Genomic DNA, 24,371 nt, shown 5'->3' with positions numbered 1-24,371 from the left:
CCTTTCAGGGTTGTTGCTCACCAGTAGCACAAGAATAACGGGTCCCTGGTAAATATAGTCCATATATTTTCCAGGCTCTTTACCGAACCAACACCTGTTGACAGAAGAAAACAAACAATCAATACCAGGAAATTAAAGAAAACATTTAAGAAAACAGTATTGGCAAATACAAATACCTATTTATTGGATACTTACTGTTCATCTTCATAATACAACTTTCCTATGGCCCAAGCTACAATTATAGGGAATGGAATACCTGGAGTAAAGAAATGAAAGGATTCATGTTAGTCAGAAAACATTTACAGTATATGGGGCATAGGATATTGTTAGAGAAAAACTTATGAATTGATTTTATTAATTTATTTAGTAATCCAAAGTATACATATATTTGGTAAAGCTTTTTTTTCTCAGTATCACTGTCAGAATATTCAAGGTGGAAACCACAGAACATATTTTTTTACAACAGTAGCGCATAACTGTGTGCAGCTTGATCACAATGGGGAAAATTAACAAGCCTACATGCTCCTTCCAAAAAAAAGAAGAAAACATGCTCCCATATTTCTCTTCTTTCTCTTCTACTGAAAAAAAAACATTTTAAATCTAAATTGGTTTCACAGTCATATGTTACACAACTCAGGAACCACAGCTGCTGCCCTCTTAGAGGTCGGGTAGAGAAATGAGGGATATATGTAGCCTAAATGAATCTGAAAAATAAAGGTTATGAAGTGGGTGCTTGTCTTAGAAACTTTGTTGAAATAAATAATACACTTATACACAGATTTTTTTTATTATGAGAACGATTTGTGACAAAATATATTAGATGAGGGCCAAACTGTTGACATATTATGGTTTTAAAATTAGTTGAAATAATCTCAGAAAAAGAACAGTGCATGTTAAATTCTCCATCGTTCACGTGGGCCCACCGCAGCTCTATCTGAACATGGACCACATTTCAACACCAATCTGTAAAATCAGCAGGAGTTGCGCACCAAAAAATGAGGTGCTGGTCACGGCAGTGACCTGATTTCAGGAGATGGATTGCCGTATCCTCGGCTCAAGGGGTTTTATTTTATTAAGTCTGATTTAATAAAAGACCAAGTATGCTTGAATCATCTGTGATAAAATAAAACTATTTGAACTTGAGCTGTCATCCTCTTTTCAAAACAGACTGAATAGACTTAATCCCCCCGGCTTTTTTAAGGCCTTTTATTTTATTCACGCACGAACACTTTTGTCTACTGCAACCTAATCTTTTCTGTGGTCTGCATATTACAAACTGTGCTGCACGAGAACCTTTTTGCTGCACGGTAAGATTGTAGTAAAATAAAAAGCAACAAAGCCCTTTGGGATATCTCACTGTTCCCCCACAGCACTACGGACTGTAGTTCAAGGAGACTCTGCTTCTTTTAACAAGCAGTTCATTCTTGACTTTTTCACCCTGCCTGTGAGCTAGTAAGCTAATTTAGCTTCTAGCCAAATATTGTTAGTGAGTGGACAAATCAGGTGACAGAAAGCTTATCAGATAGGGCAAGTTTTATAGACAAAGTTAACCAGAAGGTAAAATTATGAGTAATATCAACTTTAATGGAGCTGAAAGAGTACAGGTCTTAACCTATTTGGATCCTAGCTATCATCAGGCCTCTGGTGGAAGACAGATTTAATTTGCTCCATTTTCATCATTTCATTAATGAATTCTAATGAACAATCTCTCAAGACTTATATCAGGGACACAATGAGGAATCTAATATATTTACTAGTGTGTGGTTTCCACAGTGCAGCAGGTTTAAGCATAACAAACTAAATAAATTGTAGAGATTATACTTTATACCTATATACCTGTATTTATGTTATATATCCCATACTCTACAGCTCCCTGCTTCTACTTCAAGATGACTCTTAAATGTCCTATATTGTAAAAAGTTAGATTCCCATGTGTTTTATGATTATAAAGCAGGTTGAGGTGCTAAATACTGTGAAAATATCAAAACCCTTAATCCACAAAGAATGCACACAGCATATTCAGAAACGGTGCCTTTAAACTCGCCGTCAGGACTTCATCTGTACGGTTCTGGTGTCACAATTATACTATATATTGGTAAAAAGTGCTGCTACAGTGCCATTACAGTGATTCCCTGGCTGCAATGATGGTGCAGAGAGTCCAAGAGTGCAGATACGAAAGACCCAAAAATGCTAACCAATCAGAACAGTCTGGGCGAAACAGAAGCGTTTCAGACAGAGGGTGAATACAGGTTAATTCAGACAGACAGTATGAGAAAACCGGCCATTAAACAAACAATGTGTTATTTGAACATTAAAGCATGTGAACATGTTCTAGTAGAAAGCCTAAATACAAGTATGAACCTGAATTTGAGCATAATATGGGACCTTATATGGGAAGTCATTTTTTCTATTCTATGTATTACATTCTAAAAAACAATATGTGATATATGGTTTATGGTATGTGCACAGATATTATGGATTAAAACCAAGTTTAACCTACACCTGCTGCAGGAGTACTAAGTGAATTTCCTAGTATTGATGTGTTGAATTTACTGAAAGAGGAAGTTGCACAGACAATCTAATCATGACAAGCTGTCAGTAACTTCATACTGTAATCGAGTCATTAAAACTAGATTCACATGATTGATATCTGCCTTTGGTTGTTTCTATTTTAAAGCCAATATGAAGCCCCAAATCATGTCATCCATGTGTCATTCCCAATCATATGTTATCTGCTGGTTATCTATTCCATTCTTATGTTCATAAATCTCAGTCATTTTAGCATGACCTAGATGCATTAAAGTATGTGTATATTTTTCATCCTGTAAGAACACACAAAGTGCATTACACAAACAGACAGAAAGGAAATGTCAGACCATACACAGGAAACCGTACACGCATGTTTTTCTGCCTCAAGATGGACTATTCTGACACGATGCTTTTTCTAATACTGTAGTTTAAGTAAAGGTGAGCATAGATAATGTATGTGGTTGTGATGGGGCATCTGCTACATGTTCATTCTATCACTGCAAGTCAAGCACAAAAAAATGACATTTTTCACACTTCACTGCAGCTCTGTTCTCTTATGAACTTAAAGCCTTATATTGAGTCTAAAAGGTCTCCCTCCGCTTCAAGACTTTACATGAAGTGCTTTCAGTCAAGCAAAGGTTTACTTTGAAATGGGGAGAAATGCAACGTTACACTGTGGTTCAGTTGTTTCACAATCTGGTTTTAATTTAAATCTGTACAATATATCAAATTCTGAAAGTGATCATTTTGGGCAGATATTTACAAATATCTTCAATGTACAGTATGTAAGCATATATTATTATGTCAAAAATACTCAGTTAATCCAAAATATGTAAAGTATATCAGTAATTATGGAAATTTGAACATGACAGCTGTGCAAATCTGCTAATGAAGATCAAGATTAATAACTAATAAATGGACTTTGACTGTGTCCAAGGCAGAAGAATTAGCTTTGAAACACAATGCATTATCTTGATTTGGAGTCAATAAACACAAAATACATATCAATCTACAAAATGGCCAGAAAGTATCAAGTTAAACTGGACTTTAAATTGGGCTTTGTGACCTGGCCAACTCAGCTTCTAATACTGTATCTGCAATTTTAATTCCATAAGAAAAACTATTATAAAAACTAGGAATAGGTTATACCAGAAAACACATATCCATGCTTTAAGATAAACACTTCTACTGCCATTTACTATGTTCATTCAAGATTCAAAATATTGTAAGTGCACCTAACTGAATCACGCAGAGCCAAGAACCGAGTTAAGTGTTACTAATGCACTTTCAACATAGACATACTCACACCAGCCGATGAAAAGGAAGACCCACTTTCTGAGCTTATCAGTTGAATAAGTCATTACGATGGCTGTGTGTAGGTAACATCCTTCAACAAACATCCAGAAGAAGTTTGTCACCACAAAGTAGTTGTATATTGTTGTAATTAATCGACACCAAGGCTGAAAACAACAACAACAACAACAACACAAGACTCAGTAAATTGCAACAGAAATACTTGATATTAAGTTGTGTGTAGCTTAACCTTTTAATAATGTCTAATGGATTTATATAGTTAGTGCATGCAGTACACAATATTGTAAAACAATGCTGTTACCTCATTGCTCTCATGAATATTGTGGTCAATCAACTGAAGCAAAAACCACATAACATTTCTCAGTATGAACGTGGTGATCAAGTTCCAATGGATGATGTTTCGAAGACATCGTATGCTCCTATAATAAAAGGAATGTCTTATTATCAAATTAAAGTGAGATTAGGGCTGAATAATATTGGCCTTTTATTATACTGTCCATAAATTGTTGGCCATTCATATAACAAATAGAGGCTGCAATATTACATGCAAACTGTCTGTAAAACATTGTTCATTTATGTATTACATCATTTCATTTATCCAATAATTTTTTTCTCAATTTACTTACTTTATTGCACTGTAGCCATGGATGTACATGTTTCAGTAGGCTACTGAAACTATGAGGAGTAACGTGTTTTTATATGATTTCTATGGAAATTCATGGACGTGCCAACAATAAACATATGTGGGGAATCACTAAGTAGTTTTGGATTGTTCCATGATATCCAAAGAGATTTGATTTCAAAACATATATTGACTATTTTGGTCTTTAAAGTAATTTAAAGAAATCAATATTTGCTTTGAGAAGCCCACATCAATCACACCATTGTGCACAACACAGCAGCTGTTTAATATCTGCAATGTGTGTGCAGTGTGTGCAGTGTGTGTGTGTGTGTGTGTGTGTGTGTGTGTGTGTGTGTGTGTGTGTGTGTGTGTGTGTGTGTGTGTGTGTGTGTGTGCGTGTGTTTAAACCAGGACATAAAAAGGTATGACTGCTAAGAAGAAAGTGTTAAAAATGTCTATCATGTCTTTCTCAGTGCTCCAGCTGAGCCAAACTGCAGAGATCATTTCTTTTGACATAAGCGAGCTAATGATAAGCAGTCCGAGCACATTACGTGAATTTCCCTGATTGTCCTCTATGAGGTCTCATGCATACAGGACACATTTAGATAGGGACTATTTCTGTACTTGCCTTAAGCACAAGAAGAGAATGAAGGCCACGACTAGAGCTCCCACAGAGATACAGTGACCTAGGTAGTTGATGATCAGCGCTATTTTATAATGCATTGGATATTTTCTCTGTAAAAACAAGACGTGAATTACTTTTTGAATGCAACTACTGGATAAGAACACAAAGGGAAGAGGTTAGTAATACTAAAAGACATAATTAGAAACGGGGTGTATCTATTCATCTATCTAGGCTTCTTTCTTTTGAGGTGTAACTAAAGTGAGAGAAAGAACTTCAGATGTCATGGCTTCAAATTATCTGAGAAAATAGAGCAAGGCCCAGAAATACACATAATTAGGAGACATGATGTGAGGTAATCAGGCCAAAACTCATTACATGCAATACATCAGTCTTACGGTTTGGCCCCGGGCTTTGCTTATACGGACACAGGCAAGACTGTACTTACATATTTGTTAAGTCGTCTGGAAACAAACGTTTAAACAGTTTAGCTGCAGTACAGCTCGTAGAAAAACTAAATTCAATTCAATAAGCGTTAAGTAATCAAAACACCACATTATTTTGGCTAGATCTGATTGGTATTCCCTGTGTGCCATTACTGTTATGATGAGAAGCTGTGATAAGCATTTATTTATTAACAGATTGCTTACAGAATGAGGGACAACAGGATTGTGATGTCACACTAACCTTCTCCTCCAAAATGGGTTCACAATTGGAGTAATTGCTTTTCAATGCCCATGTCCCATTATCCATACATTCTCTGTAAGCACTCCCTGCAAGAAAAGAGTGAGAAGGACAGATGAGAAAACAATGAGTAATAAGTATTAAGTGTTGCATTGTTGCAAACATTGATCATGTTTTAAAGTACTTGTTAATCTCTAAGATTACACCATTCAGCTGAGTCCGTGCTAGAGCAGGGCAAGGTTATAGTAAAGTGTTTGCCAAATGGGTAAGCAAGAACATCCCTGTCATTCCTTAGAGCTCAGTCACTTCTATTCGTCTGAGTTACAGAAAACCAACTCAGCAATACAATTTTTATTCATGGTGAGGAAATGCAAAGCCTCTTACTCTGTCAGTTCATTTGCATATCTTTTTAAGCCCACTTTCTATAATCAACTTTGAACTGAATTTGTCATTTTGCAGTTCCTCACCACACATCCAGAAGGCCCTTTATCTCTTTAACACTGAGAAATGTATACAGACTTGTGTGGGAAAAAAGCAGCAATGCATGTGAAAAAGTTAATTTCTTCTATTCTATTATGACCAGACACTTACAAAGTCATAATTTAAACCACTCTGCTTCCAAGATACACATCATTTACTGTATGTAGGTTATTGTATTATTGTGTATGAAAACTCACATCAATTATGAGTTTGTTGTCAAAAGCTTCAACTGTGATTTATACTATTAAAAATATATTAAAAAAATAGATTGCTGGTGATATTCAACTCCAAATAAATGCTTTGCAAATTAAAAATTAGTCAACCCTTGTATTGTCCTTCGTGTCATGGGGACTTAGTTAGTTTTATTTACATTTTTATTACATTTTGTATTAACCTGTCCAAACGCGTCCGATCGCAGCACGGGTCTACGTAAGCACATGGGTCTATAATAGTATATTAGTATAGGGTCTGCTACTCTTATTAGGATAGCACAACTCCCAGGGAACCAGTAGGAATAGTAATGAATTTTATTTAAAATTTGGAAAGACCTACTACAATTTACACACTTGCAAAGTCATCCAGTGTTTTGGACCCTTGTTCTGGCCCGCAGGTCGTGTATTTGACATCCCTGGCCGACAGCGACTCTTCAAAAAGTAGCAGCAGCAAAGTACGATTCTTTGCATTCAAATTAATGTTACGTAATGTGACATTTGTATTTGAAGAGCAGAAAGCAGAAAACTGCTTGTGGCAGAAGGAGTTGACTTATGGCAACACTTAGAAGGCAATGCTTTGCGCTGCTCATGAAGGAAAATCCCAATTCTCAGCAGTTTAGAATAGAGTAGGTTTAGTGTAGGAGCTGTTTAGCGCAGAGCACAGAGTTACTGCAAATCTAAATCGGTTAAATCACTAAAGCACTTTCAAATCCTGTTTGTGTCCCTCCCACTTTCAAATTCATTTGATATTATTTTATTTATAAGTCTCGGTGATTGGCTCCTATTTTAAGCAATAAAGAAAGTAAGACATTTTTCTATCCTTTCTGGCATAATTTCATCATAATCAATTTAATTATTTCCTGGATTTTGTATCGCCATAGTCCCTACAAATGTATGTAGAAATGCAGGAAATGGGATTCAAATTGATAAAAAATTTCTGGCAGAGAACCCCCAGACCACCTGTTTTGTGTTCACTCCACAAAACGCTGAATCAAGAGCTCTTTGACACTATATTTTATTACGGAATCACATTTTCTTTTTTGTATAAACAGTACTGTACATGTATTGAAATTCATATCCATATAAAGAGTTTATCAGCTGTAACTAATTTCTGTCTTAACAGTTTATAAATATTTTCTGATCTTTATAGATAGGTAAAAATAAGATCAACTTGTTGCCAAGTTATGAACAATGTTTGGCATGTTTTTTTTAAGATTATTGTTTGTGCATTTTATGCCTTTATTTGTATTGGACAGCTGAAGACATGAAAGGGGAGAGAGGGGGGGAATGACATGCAGCAAAGGGCTGCAGCTCAGAGTCAAACCCACGGCCTATGCGTTGAGGAGTAAACCTCTATATATGTGCGCCTGCTCTAACAGGTGAGCTAACCAGGTGCCTAATGTTTTGCATGTTTAACCAGCATGGCACTTAGTTTATTTCTTAGCTCTTTACATTTTCAGAAAGACCCCTCCAGTGTTTTACCTCTGACCTTATAAATAGCCACAGAGCATTGTAAATTATATTTCATCATTAAAGTGCCCATATTATGAAACAAAACACTTTTTTGGGGGATTTGGGGTGTTTTTTGTGTCTCTGGTGCTTCCACACCCATACAAACTTGGAAAAAAAAACCATCCATGCTGTTTTGAGTGAGATACGGGTTTCTGAATGTGTCCTGCCTTCAGTCTCTGGGTGAGCTGGTCAAAATCGGTAGGGCTATCATCGGCCGAAACATTTGGTGTGTGCTAACCATTGTAGCTAATACCACATCAGCTAGCTGTTTCTCCAACTTCAGTCAGTACAAGGCAGGATTAGCCGGGAGACTTCTTCTAAACGAGGGCGCACTTCCAACTTTGCGTGGAATACCTGCAGACGAGGGACATGTAAGTAGTTCTATACAATTTATTTTGTAGATTAGGGTGAACTCGTGTGTGTTGTAGCAGTGTTTTGCCATTGAGAACGAGGTGGCTAACCACTAGCAGCGCTAGCTTCTAGCTAGTAGTCCTTACCTAGCTACTGTGATGCCTCACTCTGTAGCTAAAACAGAGAGCTCAACACAGGGTCAAAAGAGGAGCTGCAGCAATGTGCAGTACAACAAAAATATGGTGTTTTTTGAAAATTAAACCATGTAAACCTATTCTGGTACAACCTCAAAATACAATCATGAACCTGAAAATGAGCATAACATGGGCACTTTAACAACTATGGATTTTGTAAAAACCCTATTCGTGACAATTAACCTACCCTTTGACATTTATATCTGCAGACTTGTTGGCTGATGGTGAAGTGAGAAACCTATTTATTCATGGATTACCAACATTTATTACAGAGTAGACTAGATACAAAATCAGTCGAAACACATTTTTCACAAACTGGCAACCCAAGTATTGTTCTTATTAATACATCATGCGTATTTATCATTTTTATAACACTTTTAGCTTTATACCATATTAGTAAATACTTTATCAACTATTAATAAAGCCATTAGTTACAACTCATAAACCCTTGAAATGTGATCTATTATATAGTGTTACTGAGTTTTTCTAAAAGAAGACAGATCATGATGGAGAACACTATTCTCATCCTGAGACATATTATATCTGGAAACAAAATCATGCAAAATATAATACGGAAACTTGAAGTTGACTGAGCTAATATTATTTCCAGATGAAGTTCTCTCCTCTCTTCAGGCAAATATCACACTGTGGTTGTGAAATAAGCAGTGATGTTGCAGAAAATAGAGGAAAGGGGAGCAGGTTGTGAGTTTTGCCCCTGTGAGCTATTCCACGGAGGCAAGACTAATTCAACGCACTGGTGCAGGGACAGCTGACTAACCATCTGTGCATTACGCATGATAAAGCTATTCTCTTCGCATTTTTTTTTTTACACTTATGTTTACACAGTTAAAAAAAAAAATTCACTAAATGACTCTCTTGGTTTCTCTTGGGTTTGGGTACAGCATTTCAACGCATTCTCAAAATCTGGTTTACTCTATGCCAACATTGTCCACCTCCTCTGCCAACCACCCTGCCAAACTTCCTTTTCTTGAATGCACAAATACATACATGCAAACAAACACCATATGATTGCTCAAGGATTGGAAGATTGAAAGCTTGTTTGTCGAGATAAATGGGGAAAGGTTCTTCTTATTACATAACTTTAGCGTGCATTGGTTGTAATGCATAAGTGGCACTTCAATTGGGGATTAAAAACATTGAGTTATTTATTGTGTTATAAATGTGTGATAGATTCCTCAGAACTAATCTGAAAGGCAAATCAAATGGTCTGTGTCTTCACAGCTGCAGAGCTTGACCTGTTTCTTTCATTTGATTGTTGCTGTACTATCAACCATGGGACCTGCTGAAACACGCCACAGGAATAATACAGTACAACATTTTTCACTTAAAGGTTGTGTAAGCCTGTCCTCTTTGTCTGCCATTTGATTGGTCTGTGATTTAGTTTGTCATTTTTCTCTTTAGTTTTGTGTTATTTTTGAGACAAGAGGTTGGTTTCCTGATGGATGGATAAAATACTAAATATGACATGACTGCTACTGCACACCTCCTCAAAGCACCAAGCTGCTGCTGCTGTTTTGTGAAATAGTCAGTAAAATTGGGGGCCTTCTATTCAGGTAAGTTTCAAAATGCAGTAAAAAATGAAAGGCTACAATGTCTTGAAGTTGAGTGATAGCACATGCGAGCCAGTTTCAGCAACATGTCCTTCTAGCCATTTGAAATTGAAACTGGAGGACAACTGCAAATCTGTCTTTAAAAACTACCACTACTAACTACTACTTCTAAGTATAAACCGTTTACATTTACGTTTTACACTTTGTGATTTATGTATTGTTAATACAGAACGGCTATACTTTAAAGAATGTTCAGTATCCTTCTAAGCACCCCAGACAGCCATATTCAGAAGCTCTTAATGGCAAGCGGATGGATTCACTCTTAAGAGCTGCTTTGGGAAATGTGTGTTGAAATTTATGAACGCTAGAAATGCTATTAGAAAGTATCATCTTCTTCCATTAATAAAGTTTTTTATGGGGAGCCACTCACAGAAAGAACTGAATTTTTGGTAATTGTCTGAAACTGTTTTAAAAAAATGTATGTTTCTGGGTCACAGTTCTTTTAAATTGTCAGTATGGCTACCAATTTGGGGCTTGCATCTCAACTCCTATCTGTTTTTGCTTGTGGGTCTCAGTGACCTCCACTGCCCTTTTTGTCTTCGATGCAAAAGTGTCCTTTTTTAAAGGGATTTTTTTTGTCCTAAGTGTTTATTACTATTTATAGAGAATTAAATAACATATGAAAGGAGGAAGAAGACACTCTCTCTGAGCAGTTTAATGGAAAACTAAAACTGTTCTTTATCTTGAGAGAAATTTTCCGACTGCCTCCAGTTTCCTAAAATCACATATTTATTGCCCAAATGACCTGTGGTTCAGATTGTAAAGCGTTAGTCTCCAGTAAGTCTAAATTGTCAGCACAAACATGCCAACATCACAACGTTAAAATGAAACCATTCCCAAGCCCTTGATTGACCCAAGTTTGATCAAACACGACTCGGCAGCTAAACCACTTCACAAAAACATACTGTCCCATCCTTCTCACATTTACTCTGTTATACATTTTGTCAGAGGTGCTGATCCTTTTCAAAGCAAAACAAAGTCCCTGGCTATTTGGCATTATCAGCACACGCTCCAAAAATGACTGGATTACCTAAAATACATCTCTGGGAGGTGTATCCTGAGGAGGTACTGAAAGCCCAGAATATAGCCATAACATATACACACATACATCATCAAGTATTTAAACTCTGCTCTGGGCATTTTTTATTTTATTTTTTTTATTTTTTAGATATGCATTTCTTCTGACATCTACCAGTAGCACATCATTGCTTAAAAAGCTAAATTGATATGCCTGTTATTAAAAATAATAATTTGTTTTCAGAGATTATTTATGCATCTAATTATGTCATTTGAACTGTTCCTGGGAAAGTAAGTTGTTGCATTAAGATGCACATGAAATACATGTTAAAGTTTAGAAATCAAACTGTGCTGAATATCGTTGTTTTGTCATCTTTTCCCCGAAAAGAAATTTTGACGCGCACTCAGGGTTTCTATAAAGGGAACTGCCGAAGGGGAGGAAGGGAAGAGGTTCAAGCTTTTTCTGTGTCACGCACATCTGTGGCTTGTGCAGAAATGTTACTGAAATGTTTTTGCTCAGAATATAACGTCTACTGTAGGTGCTTCTTGTAGTTTAATATACATATTGGAAGCATAACTAACGTTTTTGTCATCTTTGAGTTGGATAACAGAACAAGTCCTCATTTGTATCAGAGCCAAGAAGACGAGGCAGAACTGCCAGAGTACAGTATAAAAAAAACTGTTTTCTCAGAGGGACTGAGCATGCCTCAGAGGCATGCTCGTCTTTAAAGAAAGACATTTCTTAGGGTGACTGAGAACATGGAACACCGGCACGGACCACCCAACCTCACAAGCTCAGGTCAACCACCACTAAGCCAATCAACAAAAGACATATGGGGTTAGTCTAAATGCTTTGGCTGCTTGCCTGGCTAACCTGCTGCTACTATCCTTTGCAGTGACATACAGTTCTGTACAGTGGCATGATGTCTTTGTCCTAAACCCATGCTGCATAGAGAGTGCAGGGATAAATCCCTTGGAAACTTAGTAGCAAATAAGCAAAAGAAATTCTAAATCCTCAAAAGAAAAATATTTTTTCTGTACCAGACCACACTCGGTAAGTGTCCTGAAAAACATGGGTTTTTTTCATGCAGTTTGTCTTCAGGATGGAGCAAGTGTGCAGCTGGGTCAGCACGGATGTTCACTTCACTGCTTTTGGATGCTTACATTTCTCCCAGTGGCTTTTGCAACTCCCTTGTCGTTCAAACAAGGAGGGCAAAAAATGTATGAGAAATCATTTTCATCATTGATTGAGTTGATCTGAAGTGTCTATGTAAAGAAAATGAAATGAGAGAGAAAGCTATTGAGCTCACTGGGCAATATATTTTTAAGGTGGTTTTACACTCAATTGGAGGCAGTCTAGATGTAAATAGTTGGTTTGAATGATAAACAAAGAGAAAGCTACTGACAAAAACTGACAAGCTCTCTTGGCTATTTTGCATTCACGTTCTGAATGGTCCCTAATTTCAGCTCTACAGTTTCCCATCTGTATAATGCTGCAGTTCCTGACATAAGCGTTAATACACAGTTTTTAAAAGGCCAAGAAACCACGAGAACAATTACGATTTTAATGTATAACCCTCATAATAGATTTTCTGGAATTGGCGTAAGTCAAGTCATGAATAAATGGATCAAGCAGAACAAAGAAAACTGCCAGAGAAGCCAGCTGACAGTATGTAAAAAACAGCTCAATCACACACACATTCTTATCAGTGTAATCATACTCTCACTATTTCAAGTGTCCCAAAAGGAAGATATGACAATAAGACACCTGCAAAGTCATAGCTTAATGTTATTACAGTAATATCTGTATGTTAAACTAGAAACAACTTGAGATACAGTAACTCAAAATACCTAAACAAATCTTTTAAATTATGTCATTGCGACCCAAGGGACATAACATTTTTATTCACCCAATATGGGTTTATTATGTCATCCATAGATCTTTGCAAATGAAGCAAATACTCAAAAAATCATTCAGGTATAGAATATGTTAATAAGTGACAGCTCCATTATAAACCAGGGATTGCATGCATCAGTGGTAAAGTAAAAAGATTAGTCTCAAATGCACTCTGTATGCAATACCTCTTGATTGTTGTACTCTAGCAATGTTCTCGTGAGTATGTAACCATTTGTATAATGATCCATTATTTAACATATATTAGCGTACATGCATGTGCATTTCCTCTCTGTTTTCCACTTTGACTGGTAAAATGTACAATTCTGGGATGCAGAGAAATGCAAGGGTAAAGTTTAAAACATTTTTAATTTATACAGTATGTATACTTTTGGTCTAGGCTGAAATATCTCAACAACTAGGCTATTAGATGGATTGTTGTACAGACTCATTCCAGAGTCAAGGTGAGGTCTGTAAATTGCTTGCTTATTTTGGCAGACCAATTGTCCAAAAGCCAAAGATATCCACTTTCCAATGATCTAAAACAGAGAGAAGCTAATAAGCGGATGTTAGCATGCTAGCACACTAAACTAAAATAACGAACATGGTAAATAATACCATTTTTTACATTAGCATATTAACATTGTTTTTTGAGCGTGTTAGCATGTTGATGTTAGCATTAAGCTGAAAGCACCGCTGTGCGTTATTACAGCCCATGGATGTATTATTGAACTGGATAGGGAGCTGCCACTCAGCCTTGCTGCCAATTTTCTTTTCAGTGGCCACTCGTGGTATTGCAACCAAAAATCCCCGTGGTCCAAACAGTTTCCCCATTGACCACTGCTAAAAAAGAGACGTATGTAAAATTGTTGACAGGACACCTCGAACTGCAAACAAGGTTGATTATGTCTCTTAATGCTTTAATGCGTAATGCTTTTTGATATTAATGAACGTCCGTTACATTCAAGGTATTGCCAAATGAGTTGCTACAAAGCTAATTAAGACTGTGAGCTCCACAAAAACTCTGTATTTCTCAGTATGGCTGATGTTCAGAAGATTGTGGCGTCCGGTGACTTTCCCGTGCAGAAACTACTGCAAAACACTTATTTTGGCCTTGTGGGTTGTCACAGATTGTCGTGTAGGGAGTGATGTTTGACATTTTCTGAAGGACTTGGAACAAACCAGCAGTCTGTGACTTGGTGAGCTGGATCAGGGAACGTTGTTCTGATGTGTTGCAGAGGCGATTTCCTGAAGCAAAATAGAGACTGAGCAACCTTAAAAAAATATACCATTTTACAAAGAATAGCTTGTTCAGTTTTGGGGCCAAATTTAAACACATCTTGAGTAGGATGTCAGCAGACAATTTGAGGTTACGAAACACCTTTGTGAAATTTCTGTTTTTCAATTCTGTTTCTGACATGTCTCGTAACATGTCAATCGTAGAGTTTGACCTGAACAATTATTTCCCCTGTGAGGGGAGGGAGGAAAGAACTATGGCTGGCACTATCATTACACTTGACATGGTTCATTGAATTTTATAAATTAACTAACAGGAAGGAGCATGGTGTACATACATGACATAGGTTTTATGGTCTTACTTGATTCTGCCCTGAGGTTGTATAGCCATTAGAGACATTGGTGGATCTAAACATCCTCAGGTGTCTAATTGGGTGATTATTTTCTAGAAGAAGAGAATTGAAAGTGAAAAGACAGCAGCTTTCCTCAGTTGAATTCAAAGGAAGGGAGCAAGTTTTGTTTGGGTTTCAGAATCAGTCGGCTGGAACATGCAAGCCCTGCAGTGCCCTGCTACACCCTGTAACGTCCTGCTGTGCCCTGCTACACCATGAACTACTACAACTACTATTTCTAGTCATAGTCCCATTATCTTTATTGTGACTATTATTGCCACTGTTCATCACACCCCCAACCGGCACCGTCAGACACCGCCTACCAAGAGCCTGGGTCTGTCCGAGGTTTCTCCCTAAAAGGGAGTTTTTCCTCGCCACTGTCGCACTAACTGCTTGCTCTTGGGGGAATTTCTGGAATTGTTGGGTCTTTGTAAATTATAGAGTGTGGTCTAGACCTACTCTATCTGTAAAGTGTCTTGAGATAACTCTTGTTATGATTTGATACCATAAATAAAATTGAATTGAAATTGATTGAGAGAGAAAGCGAGAGAGAGGACTTACATTATACAACTGTTATTCCTCTCAGTAAAGATTTTGTTTGTTTTTCGAATATGCTTATTTTAAAGGTTGTGGGGGTCATGGCATACAATTAAGTGTATGACCCCAGCTGGAGAACATGTCAGAGGCATGACGCACAGTGCAAGGTGAGGATGTGTACTCATTAAGAACTATTTATGTTTTTTCATTTAACTGTCAAGCGAATTTAAAGCTAACTTTTGAAATGTTGCAAAAAGATATGCAAATTTAGCGTGTTTCCACCAACTGTTTGGAGCAGATAAACTAGGCCACAGCAGTTGGCGCTAAAGGCCGGGAGTAAACAGAGTAGAAGAAGTAGAGGTTGCTAACTGGAAATAGGACAAGTCGGTTTGGCCATCTAACCCATCTACGAGAGATAAATTGAAAGAGTTTTTTCAGGAATTTGGTTCAATTGGGCAAGTTTTAATTGTTCTTTCATGTCAGCTAGTATTGGCCATGTTTATTCTAGCCATGTAGCTAGAGTGTCTAAAAATTAGAGCTGGGCGATATGGAAAAAATCTATTATCACGATATTTTTGACCAAATACAGTATATCGATATTTTGGCGATATTGTAGGTTTGACTATTGGTGCTTTCACAAAATATTAACACAATGATAGTTTTAATAAATAATCACAAATAATGTGGATACAATGACTAAGTGGGTAAAGGCAAATAATAGAGAAGCTAGCTAGAACAGTCAGAAAATTACATCACTTTACTGTAATGCAGCCTCAAATTTCCCCGCGGGGATGAATAAAGTATCTTCTATTCTATTCTATTAAAACCAGGAAAAGACAACACTCGTGTCATATCACGATATCCAAAATTTAAGATGATATCTAGCCTCATATATCAATGTCGATATAATATCGATATATTGCCCAGTCCTACTAAAAATGAATAAACATTCATCAACATTGCTGCTGATTAATCTTCTCTTGATTGACTAATAAATGAAGGCCCCTCAAAATCCAATTTGATAATTTCAACCTCCAGTCTGATCATTTGGATGGTTGAACAACTAAAGGTTTGGATACAAGCTTGACTAGTAGCTTCACTGCACATGTCATCTAAAAATCACACCGTGAACAATTGCAATGGAAGGGAGTATGGGTTACTGTCAGCCTATCTCCTCTTGTTTAGCAGTGAACACTGCAACTCTCCAACCGGCCTTGTGCCTTGAGTGATGACCACTGTAGCAGACAGGCCAACAGAGCCTGAGGAGGAGTTGCTGGGTAAACTTTTACTCACAGCAGTGTCTCAAGCTTTCCTGTTTCTCCTCATGACACATTAGGAATAACTACAATTGTACTGTAGGTCATGGATTTAAATGCTTGCCCATGTGTTTCCTGTCAAACTTCACAGCTGTACTGAAGTCAGTTGGTGAGCGAAAATTAGCTAAAGGATGTGTGATACAAGTAGCCTATGTGGCCCTGAGAGAAACTACCAAGCCAAACATGGAAGATAGCATGTCTGGATAATGAGACCATATTATACCACATTACACAGCTAAAAAGCAAAGGTATTCTGTCACATTACATAAGGATTTTATCAAAGTCATTTATAGCAGGTCACTGCTATAAAAAATTAAAATTCATTTGTATCAGTCTGTGGATTTTTATATAATAGTGCCATAAGACAGAAGTCCAAAGTCTCATTTTTTATTGTGAAAAATGTGTAATTCAACTCACATTGTTGCTGCACTGGATTACACCTACTGGCAATTTTTGTTTTAATTCAGGAATTTTGACCTCTTCATTCTGCACAAAGTCCATAAGGAGGAGGTTGGGGAATGAAAAACATAAATTTATTTGAAAACCCAAGTTGCTAGCAAACGTCTATAACTACAAATACGAGGTAACGCACAGAAGCACATTTTTAAACTTTCTCAAACTAGAGGAAGAAGCATCTCCAGAAGGAGACGAAATGAAAAACAAAAAACGATTTAGAACTGTTGTTGATCAGTACCATTGATCCACCGTTACCTCTGTTAACAGTTGCTAAGGTTTTAGGTCTTAACAAGCAAGCTGGTCCGTCCATTGAGTTTTGATGTGTGAAAAAGCCAATCTGGGAGGGGTTCCATGTTCTTAAAAAACAATGGAATGTGTGTAACAATTTTGGTAATCATTTGTAAAATATCACTATCATTGATCAATGATGGACAATACATATCATACACATATATGTATAATTCCTTTTTGCAAGGGAAACAAAGTGGAAGGGAATAAGAGTGGGACTTGACTAATATTTAAATGACATCCAAACACAAAATTTACAGCTCCATTCTCATTAATAGTAACCATGAGTATTGTACATGCTTAAAAAATTGTCAGTTTAAGTCTTGTACTGTATTGTTTGTGTGGATGCTGAGCTAGTGGTGTGTGCTGCCAGGGGAGCCTGATACTTATTGGACCCTCTGGGGAACTTGGTGTGCAATGGCTGGTGAAATGTTTGCTACACACATGCTGACCTAAATTTATTGACTGACTAACCTCTTACCCAGTCTCACCGTGGAGAAGTAGATCAACGATTTAAAGCGAGGTACATTCATCGCAGGAGAGCAACTTTACAGAGTTTTTTTTTGTGAAATCACTGCAAAGAAAAATAGTCCCAGTTGTAGCAGCCAGAAGTGAGTGATTCTCTGCATGAGAAACTGTGCATGGGAAGTCAATTGCATCAGTAGATGTGTGTCTAAAATAAGATGTTTTGTGGTTTGGAAATTTTAAACCATTTTTAACCACCTTTAAATGTGCACTTTGTACATTGGAGTCAGTGCATGCTAGCCTAGAAATCTAGACGCACCCTAGTGGCAGCAAATGTAATTTGCAGCCAGGGTCAGTCTAGCAACTCTCCGTTGTCTTGCGAGCTGAAAAAAACAAACTCTGGCTGGGCCAATCACATCGTGTATAGAGTCGGTGGGCGGGCTTATGGCTGCTGCTGCTGGAAGACTTGGAGTTAAGCTTTTCTTTGAGAAAAGAACAAAGAACAGCACTGAAGTCATTCTTCAAAAAAGGAAGATGTGTTCAGAGCTTTGCCGACCGGATACGGCAAAAGTTTAATCTATCAACTAGCTCTGCTACCTTCTTCGTTGCTCTGGTTGGTTGTAACGCTATCCTATTGCATGCAGTGGGAATTTGACAGACAACCGTTTATTCCGCCCCTCGGATTGAGCACTGCCAATGGTGAGTTCCCAGACCCAACATCTTGATGTCTTGAAGTGCATGCCTTTTTAAGGTAGAAACACAGGTTTCATATTATTCCTCCACAAGGGAAATATGTGGACATGACAGCTCACTGACAAGAAGATGCAAAGCATTATTGCACTCATTTAGTCATCAAACTTCATTGATCATTAGGTTATGCTGACAATACACAAGAGTAAGCTTTTGACAAGCAGAAGGATTTCTTCAGAGGTTTGGTGCTTTCTCACATATAATGACAAAAAACAAGCTGCAATTTCCATATCTGATGATGACACAGGTCTCTGTTTATTCACTGCTTTTGTTCAGTTTTCCTGCGAATGACAAGGTAATGTTGCACAGACTGATTTTAAATAAAGCATCAATCTGTATCCCCAACATGCAACCCTGCAGCAGCTCCGCTCCTCTCTCTGTGGCACTGATATGTCTCGGACTTTATTAATCCTGATAAGAGAATCAATAAAGTTTTATTTTAGAAACAGTGATCCTGAATTCAAACTCTGTTTACTAGAAAGGCACACTTTGTGCTGGCAGCATGTCTCCTCAGAGGTTTCGTTCATCTCTTACTGCTGTCAACATCTCGTCTTGCCTAAGGCTTGACAGAAAACACATCACATGATAGTGACAAAGTAGATACAATGAATGACCTCAAACCACATCTAACAACTCTGACTCAACTTTAGTGATGTGCTTTTCAAGCAATCCAGAGAGCTGAATAAATGCACCAAAAGAAATAGGACACAGAAAGATTTAAAAATGCATAAACCTCTTAAGCCACTGCACACATTAATATTTATATATGCTCAACGAAATCGGAAGGAATTTGCAGCCCCTCACCTGAACAGGCCTTTGAAGTCTGTGAACCCTCAGGATTTTTTAAGAGAATTGCAGCATGTGCTGCCATCAAACTTACTCAGCCATTCATTTTAATGTACTACAGAAAACCTTTGAGATTACTCACAATATACACAAATATGCAGTCTTGTAGCATTAAATGTTAAGCTCTGACACATTCCAAGGAGGCAAATGGAAGAGAATCTGTTGTTAGTCCCAAAGGTCATATACTAACTGTTGCCAAAGTGAGTTTTTTTCAGACCACCATCTTATTTAACACTCGTGTGATGTTAAAGCTGTCTTCTATTCTTAGTCTGACCTATTTTGTGATTTAACATTTCGTATTTATCCGCTGAGAATGGGTGATGCTAATGTGATCAAGCAGATTTAAGACACTCAACTCCATTGTCTCAGGACCCATGTCAAAACATGCAGGATCTTGTGAGTTAAGTATGAATTATGCAAATAAGAGTTTTGTAAAAGCTACTCTATTGTACAGTATGAATTAGTGGAACAGTCCACTAATACAGGGATCTTCAACAGGGGGTTCGGGACCCCTAGGGGGTCCTCGGAGTCAATGCAGGGGGGCCTCCAAATTATTAATAAAAAAAAAAAAAAAGTCTGCTTACTGGCCTATAGGTAAGGTAGTCACTAAGGCCTTCCATTAATTCACTGTGCCACATGTATGTTTAACATAAAAAATTGTAAACATTAAAACATTACAAAAATAAAACCATGCCAACAATTTGAATAGCTTAGTATTCTATGCAAAAAATGTATGTATAACGGCTTTAGGCCACCCACACGTTATTGTAGGCCCAGTTTAATATGCAAGTTAATTTTAAACAATATGTAGTAGGGGGTCCCTGCTCCATCTCTCTTTCAGTTAAGGAGTCTTTTATGGAAGTAAATCTGTTTCATCGGATTTTGAAATTAAAAAGCTGTTGAATTTCTAGCACTACATATTTATGCATTGAAATTATGTATCTGAATTTTTTGCCTCTGAATTTTACTCTTCAAATTGTCAACAACTAATTTTCACCTTTATTTTTCTAAGTTCATAAATTCAGAATCAAAAATTCAACGTAAAAAAATTCAATATAACAAATTCAGATGCAAAATACAGTGTTTAAAATTCAACTAATATATTTTCAACTTCCTCAAATTCAACCAGCCAAATTCTGCTTTACTGTTTAAAATTGAGTGTTAACATCCGGGAACCCAAGGAAAAGCAATCGATTCTAGAATCTAGATCGGTAGCATAGTAGCAGCAGCCAACAACTTTTTACAATTTTCGTCTGCTATTTCACCACTAAATTCATTTCTGAGACTTTTTTTACGCAATAATTCAACTGTGTAGAGTTTGAATATGGCCATTTTTACAAAATTGATGGCAAATTGCACATTTGCTCCGATGTTATCGGACTTGAGAAGCTCCAGTCTGACCAGTTGGTGGCAGTTGGGATCGCTCGATCGCCGGTTGACCAGTGATGCTCACAGACCCCGCTGTCAGCTAGAAGTCTCTCAATAGACTCATGTACAAGTTTATTTCCTCAATCGTTTGTTTAAATAACAAAACACAATTATCCATTATAATTTCGGAGTTAAAAAGCTCCACAAGCAATTGCAGGCGTAATGTTTACGAGCTCGCTGGGCAGAGCAGGAGTCAGAGGAGAAGGAGAACAGCGTCTGAAAGGGCAGAGCGATAGGTCTCTCTTTATTTAGCCTATGTGTAAATAATACATAATGGCATATGTTATTTAGACTTAAGGGGAGAAACCAAAGCTTATAATTGTCATTCATTGGCTTAAAACAGGGACAATAAATGCATCGCACCAGAAATACGCTATCACAATGATAATTCCCATCTGTTGTCTCTGGGTATGTAGGCTCTAAGTGCACATCTAGGCTATATCAAAAAAAACTGTTTCCAGATAATACTAATGTACACTTGTAGGATAGACCAGTGTTCAGAGAGTCATTATCAGACCTGAATGACAACAGGAGTCAAACTTAACTGTTTTGTTCTTGTAAAAAGAACTGTAAAATCCCCTTGTATTCTTCCCTGCCTGAAACCACTTGCATACTGTTTCATTGAAAATGCAATGACACTGAGAGCTCTAATGGACAAGCAAAATATATTGATTATATTGATTTGATAATTACCTTACTCATGGGCTCTACAAAATGGAACAAAACAAATCTGTCACCTGTGTCATTCCACCTGAAAGATGCAATATGTTCAACAATGTGACTTAATTTACTAAAAGGGTACAAAAAGGTTAGGGGTCACCTAGTGTATGACGTAGCCTAGTATAAGGCTAGTTTTGTGGGTGCCATTTAAAAAAAATCTGGGCCGAGTGAACATAGAAATTGCGGTTGCAATTGACGGTAGGATATTTAAAAATGGCGGGTTTGTGCAGGAAGTCACATGTTGAGCTAGGGTCTGTTCTCTCTACCCAATCAGGGGCCTGCAACACAACATTCTAGTATCGGCTCAGCTCGCTTGAAACCTCGACCGAGGTGGTACCAAAAAAAAGTACCAGGTACTACCCACACCTTTTGCCAATGGAAAACCAAAAAAGAGCAAGTTGAGTAGAGTCGAGCCATACGATGCAGTGGATATGCGGCATTTGATTCCTGTATTCATTCTTTTCTATTTGATTCCTAATACCGGTTAAAACAGCATCAAGGGTATTGCCATTGATATCATCACAAAAATGCCGTTATACTCCAGTGCATTTGACAGGCCTATCGTTCGATTGGAAGATCAATTTAGAAAGCTATTACAGTAATAGTAATCACTGCAATCTCACCACAATATCTAATCCTCAGCCTGTCAAAAATATTACATCATTCCACAAGGGTGTCAACAAATGAAGGTACATCATACAGTAAAAGGCGTCGGCACATAACTGCGCTTTTCACACCAAGTGAATCAAACCACTAGGCATGCCCAACTAATACTTAGCACCAGCAGAGCAAAGGGTGAATCATTGCAGTAAGAGGTCTAGGCACAGAGTAGGGTGTGTGTGTGTGTGTGTGTGTGTGTGTGTGTGTGTGTGTGTGTGTGTGTGTGTGTGTGTGTGTGTGTGTGTGTGTGTGTGTGTGTGTGTGTGTGTGTGTGTAATGACACTGAACCTATTACAGAGTTAACAGCTGTGTTAAATGAAAAATCCAGTCTTGAACAAGACACCCAGAATCCTTATGCTCAGTGCATTAGAGATATTTTCATATGTTAATTTGTAAAAGGAATGCTGCAATTTACTTTTCTGGGTGTGTCAACAAACTTCAGTCTTATGATAATACACAAGTTACATAACACATGACACTGTTGGTGTGGTGGAGAGTTGTGAAATGCTGTTCTCAGCATTGAGTAAAACGGCTGATACAGACTGGGTTTGGAATTGTTCAGTCTCTCAAACCAGCAGACAACCATCCCTTCAGCTTACGATTGGAAAAAAAAAACAGCCCTTACTTTAAGAGCAGAGCTTGCATTTTCACCAAAAATAATATTGTAGGCTACTTACTTTTACAGCCAGCACACGTGGCTGTGTTGTGCGTATTTAACCCTTGTGTTGTCTTCCCTTCAACCTTGAAAAAAACACTTTTTTTCGACGTTTTTGACGCCTTTTTTCACAGTTTGTGAAAAATTTGTTCTACGTCCTACGTCCTACGTCCTACGTTTCTACGTCCCATATTCTCTGATATAAAACAAAAATTTAAAACGGGTCAATGTAACCCGAAATCAACACAAGGGTTACATTTTTTTTTAAATAATTTTAGAAAACTTTTGCCATGACAGCTAAATATCTTACGGGTTGTGTTGTACTTCACCCCGTTGATGTACTCAGGGCAGGGTCTCTCTACAATCCTCCCGGTGCTGCTCCGCGGCCAGCAGGTTCCAATCTCATCGGTTGTGGCATTGCAATATAAACCTTGGGGGAAGTAGAGCAAAAAAGACGGACGCTTTACTGTACGTTATCCAATACGCAACACCTCTCATTATGAAGAAAAAATGAAGCAATTCCATCTTACCATCAATGCTCAGCAATGACAATGGAGCGTTTTCCAAAAAAGTGTCTTGGAGAGCATCTATCAAACTACAATTTAGGTCCCCGAGCTCCCCAAATAAGATCGGATAAAGGGTAGCGTCCATGGTGCGAGCCGCCGCTTTAAATAATGGAAGATTAGAAGTCCAAGAAGAGATGGGTACACTGAGTCCAGCGGTGTTCTTGGGCTTGTGAATCGGAACAACAGTAATGACACGTAGGGAGCCCAGTGCTCCAGCTGGGAGCCGCGTGCCTGGCCAATCAGAGCCGCGCAATCGCGCATCCATCCATGCGCTGCAAACCGGTGAATGGGCAGACAGACCAGACTGACCAGATCTTAGTCACTCTGTCTGACAAATCACACCTGCCACTCACGTGTTATTTATGGATGGAAAGTCGTTGCTTTTAGATGGGGAAGTCAGTGAGTGAGTGAGTGAGTGAGTGAGTGAGTGAGTGTTAGAATAAAAATGTGCATAACCCGGACCTGTTGCCTGCCTGTGAAACCTAAAATATGAGAAAGCAATGAATCAGCTCCTGTGCAAACATATGATGGGCCACAACTTTGCAATTGTTTATCTTGTACAATAGCCTATGTCAATGTTTCCTACATTAGCCTGACAATGTGCTGTGGAAATAGGTCTAGCTATATGAGACTAGTTATCACCAAACTCAAATACAGAAGTTGATTACTGTACAAAATAACATCCAGCACTTCCAAAGGCTGTATTTTGGGGGTTAAAGTTATATAATGAATATGTCTGTGAAGATACTAAGTCAAACAAGTTATGGAATATCATATTTCAAAACATATATTGACTATTTTGGTCTTTAAAGTAATTTAAAGAAATCAATATCTGCTTTGAGAAGCCCATATCAATCACACGATAGTGCACAACACAGCTGAGGCTGTTTAATATCTGATATGTGTGCTCTGTGTGTGCTCTGTGTGTGTGTGTGCACTCTCTGTGTGTGTCCTATTAGTAAATGTGCCCAATTTCCAGGTAATGTTTATGAGC

At 37.7% G+C, this 24,371-nt stretch overlaps 1 protein-coding gene across 1 annotated transcript in view; it reads right to left on the bottom strand.

The window, feature by feature from the left end:
• LOC116046225 (corticotropin-releasing factor receptor 2) overlaps positions 1-23,837 on the bottom strand; it is a 31,232-nt gene extending 7,395 nt beyond the window's left edge. The window contains exons 1-8 of the mRNA XM_031294503.2: positions 23,342-23,837; positions 23,122-23,241; positions 5,775-5,860; positions 5,094-5,200; positions 4,145-4,262; positions 3,836-3,989; positions 196-256; positions 22-94 (exon numbers count right to left, since the gene is read on the bottom strand). Of these exons, the coding sequence (XP_031150363.1) occupies positions 22-94; positions 196-256; positions 3,836-3,989; positions 4,145-4,262; positions 5,094-5,200; positions 5,775-5,860; positions 23,122-23,241; positions 23,342-23,642 (1,020 nt within the window). The 5' untranslated portion in view covers positions 23,643-23,837. The remainder of the gene's footprint in view (positions 1-21; positions 95-195; positions 257-3,835; positions 3,990-4,144; positions 4,263-5,093; positions 5,201-5,774; positions 5,861-23,121; positions 23,242-23,341) is intronic.
• Positions 23,838-24,371: the final 534 nt, after the last annotated feature.

Source organism: Sander lucioperca, chromosome 9 (assembly GCF_008315115.2).
Source record: "Sander lucioperca isolate FBNREF2018 chromosome 9, SLUC_FBN_1.2, whole genome shotgun sequence".
NCBI lineage: Eukaryota > Metazoa > Chordata > Actinopteri > Perciformes > Percidae > Sander > Sander lucioperca.
Note: the sequence above shows the minus strand (reverse complement) of the source record. Positions and strands in the feature narration are given on the sequence as shown.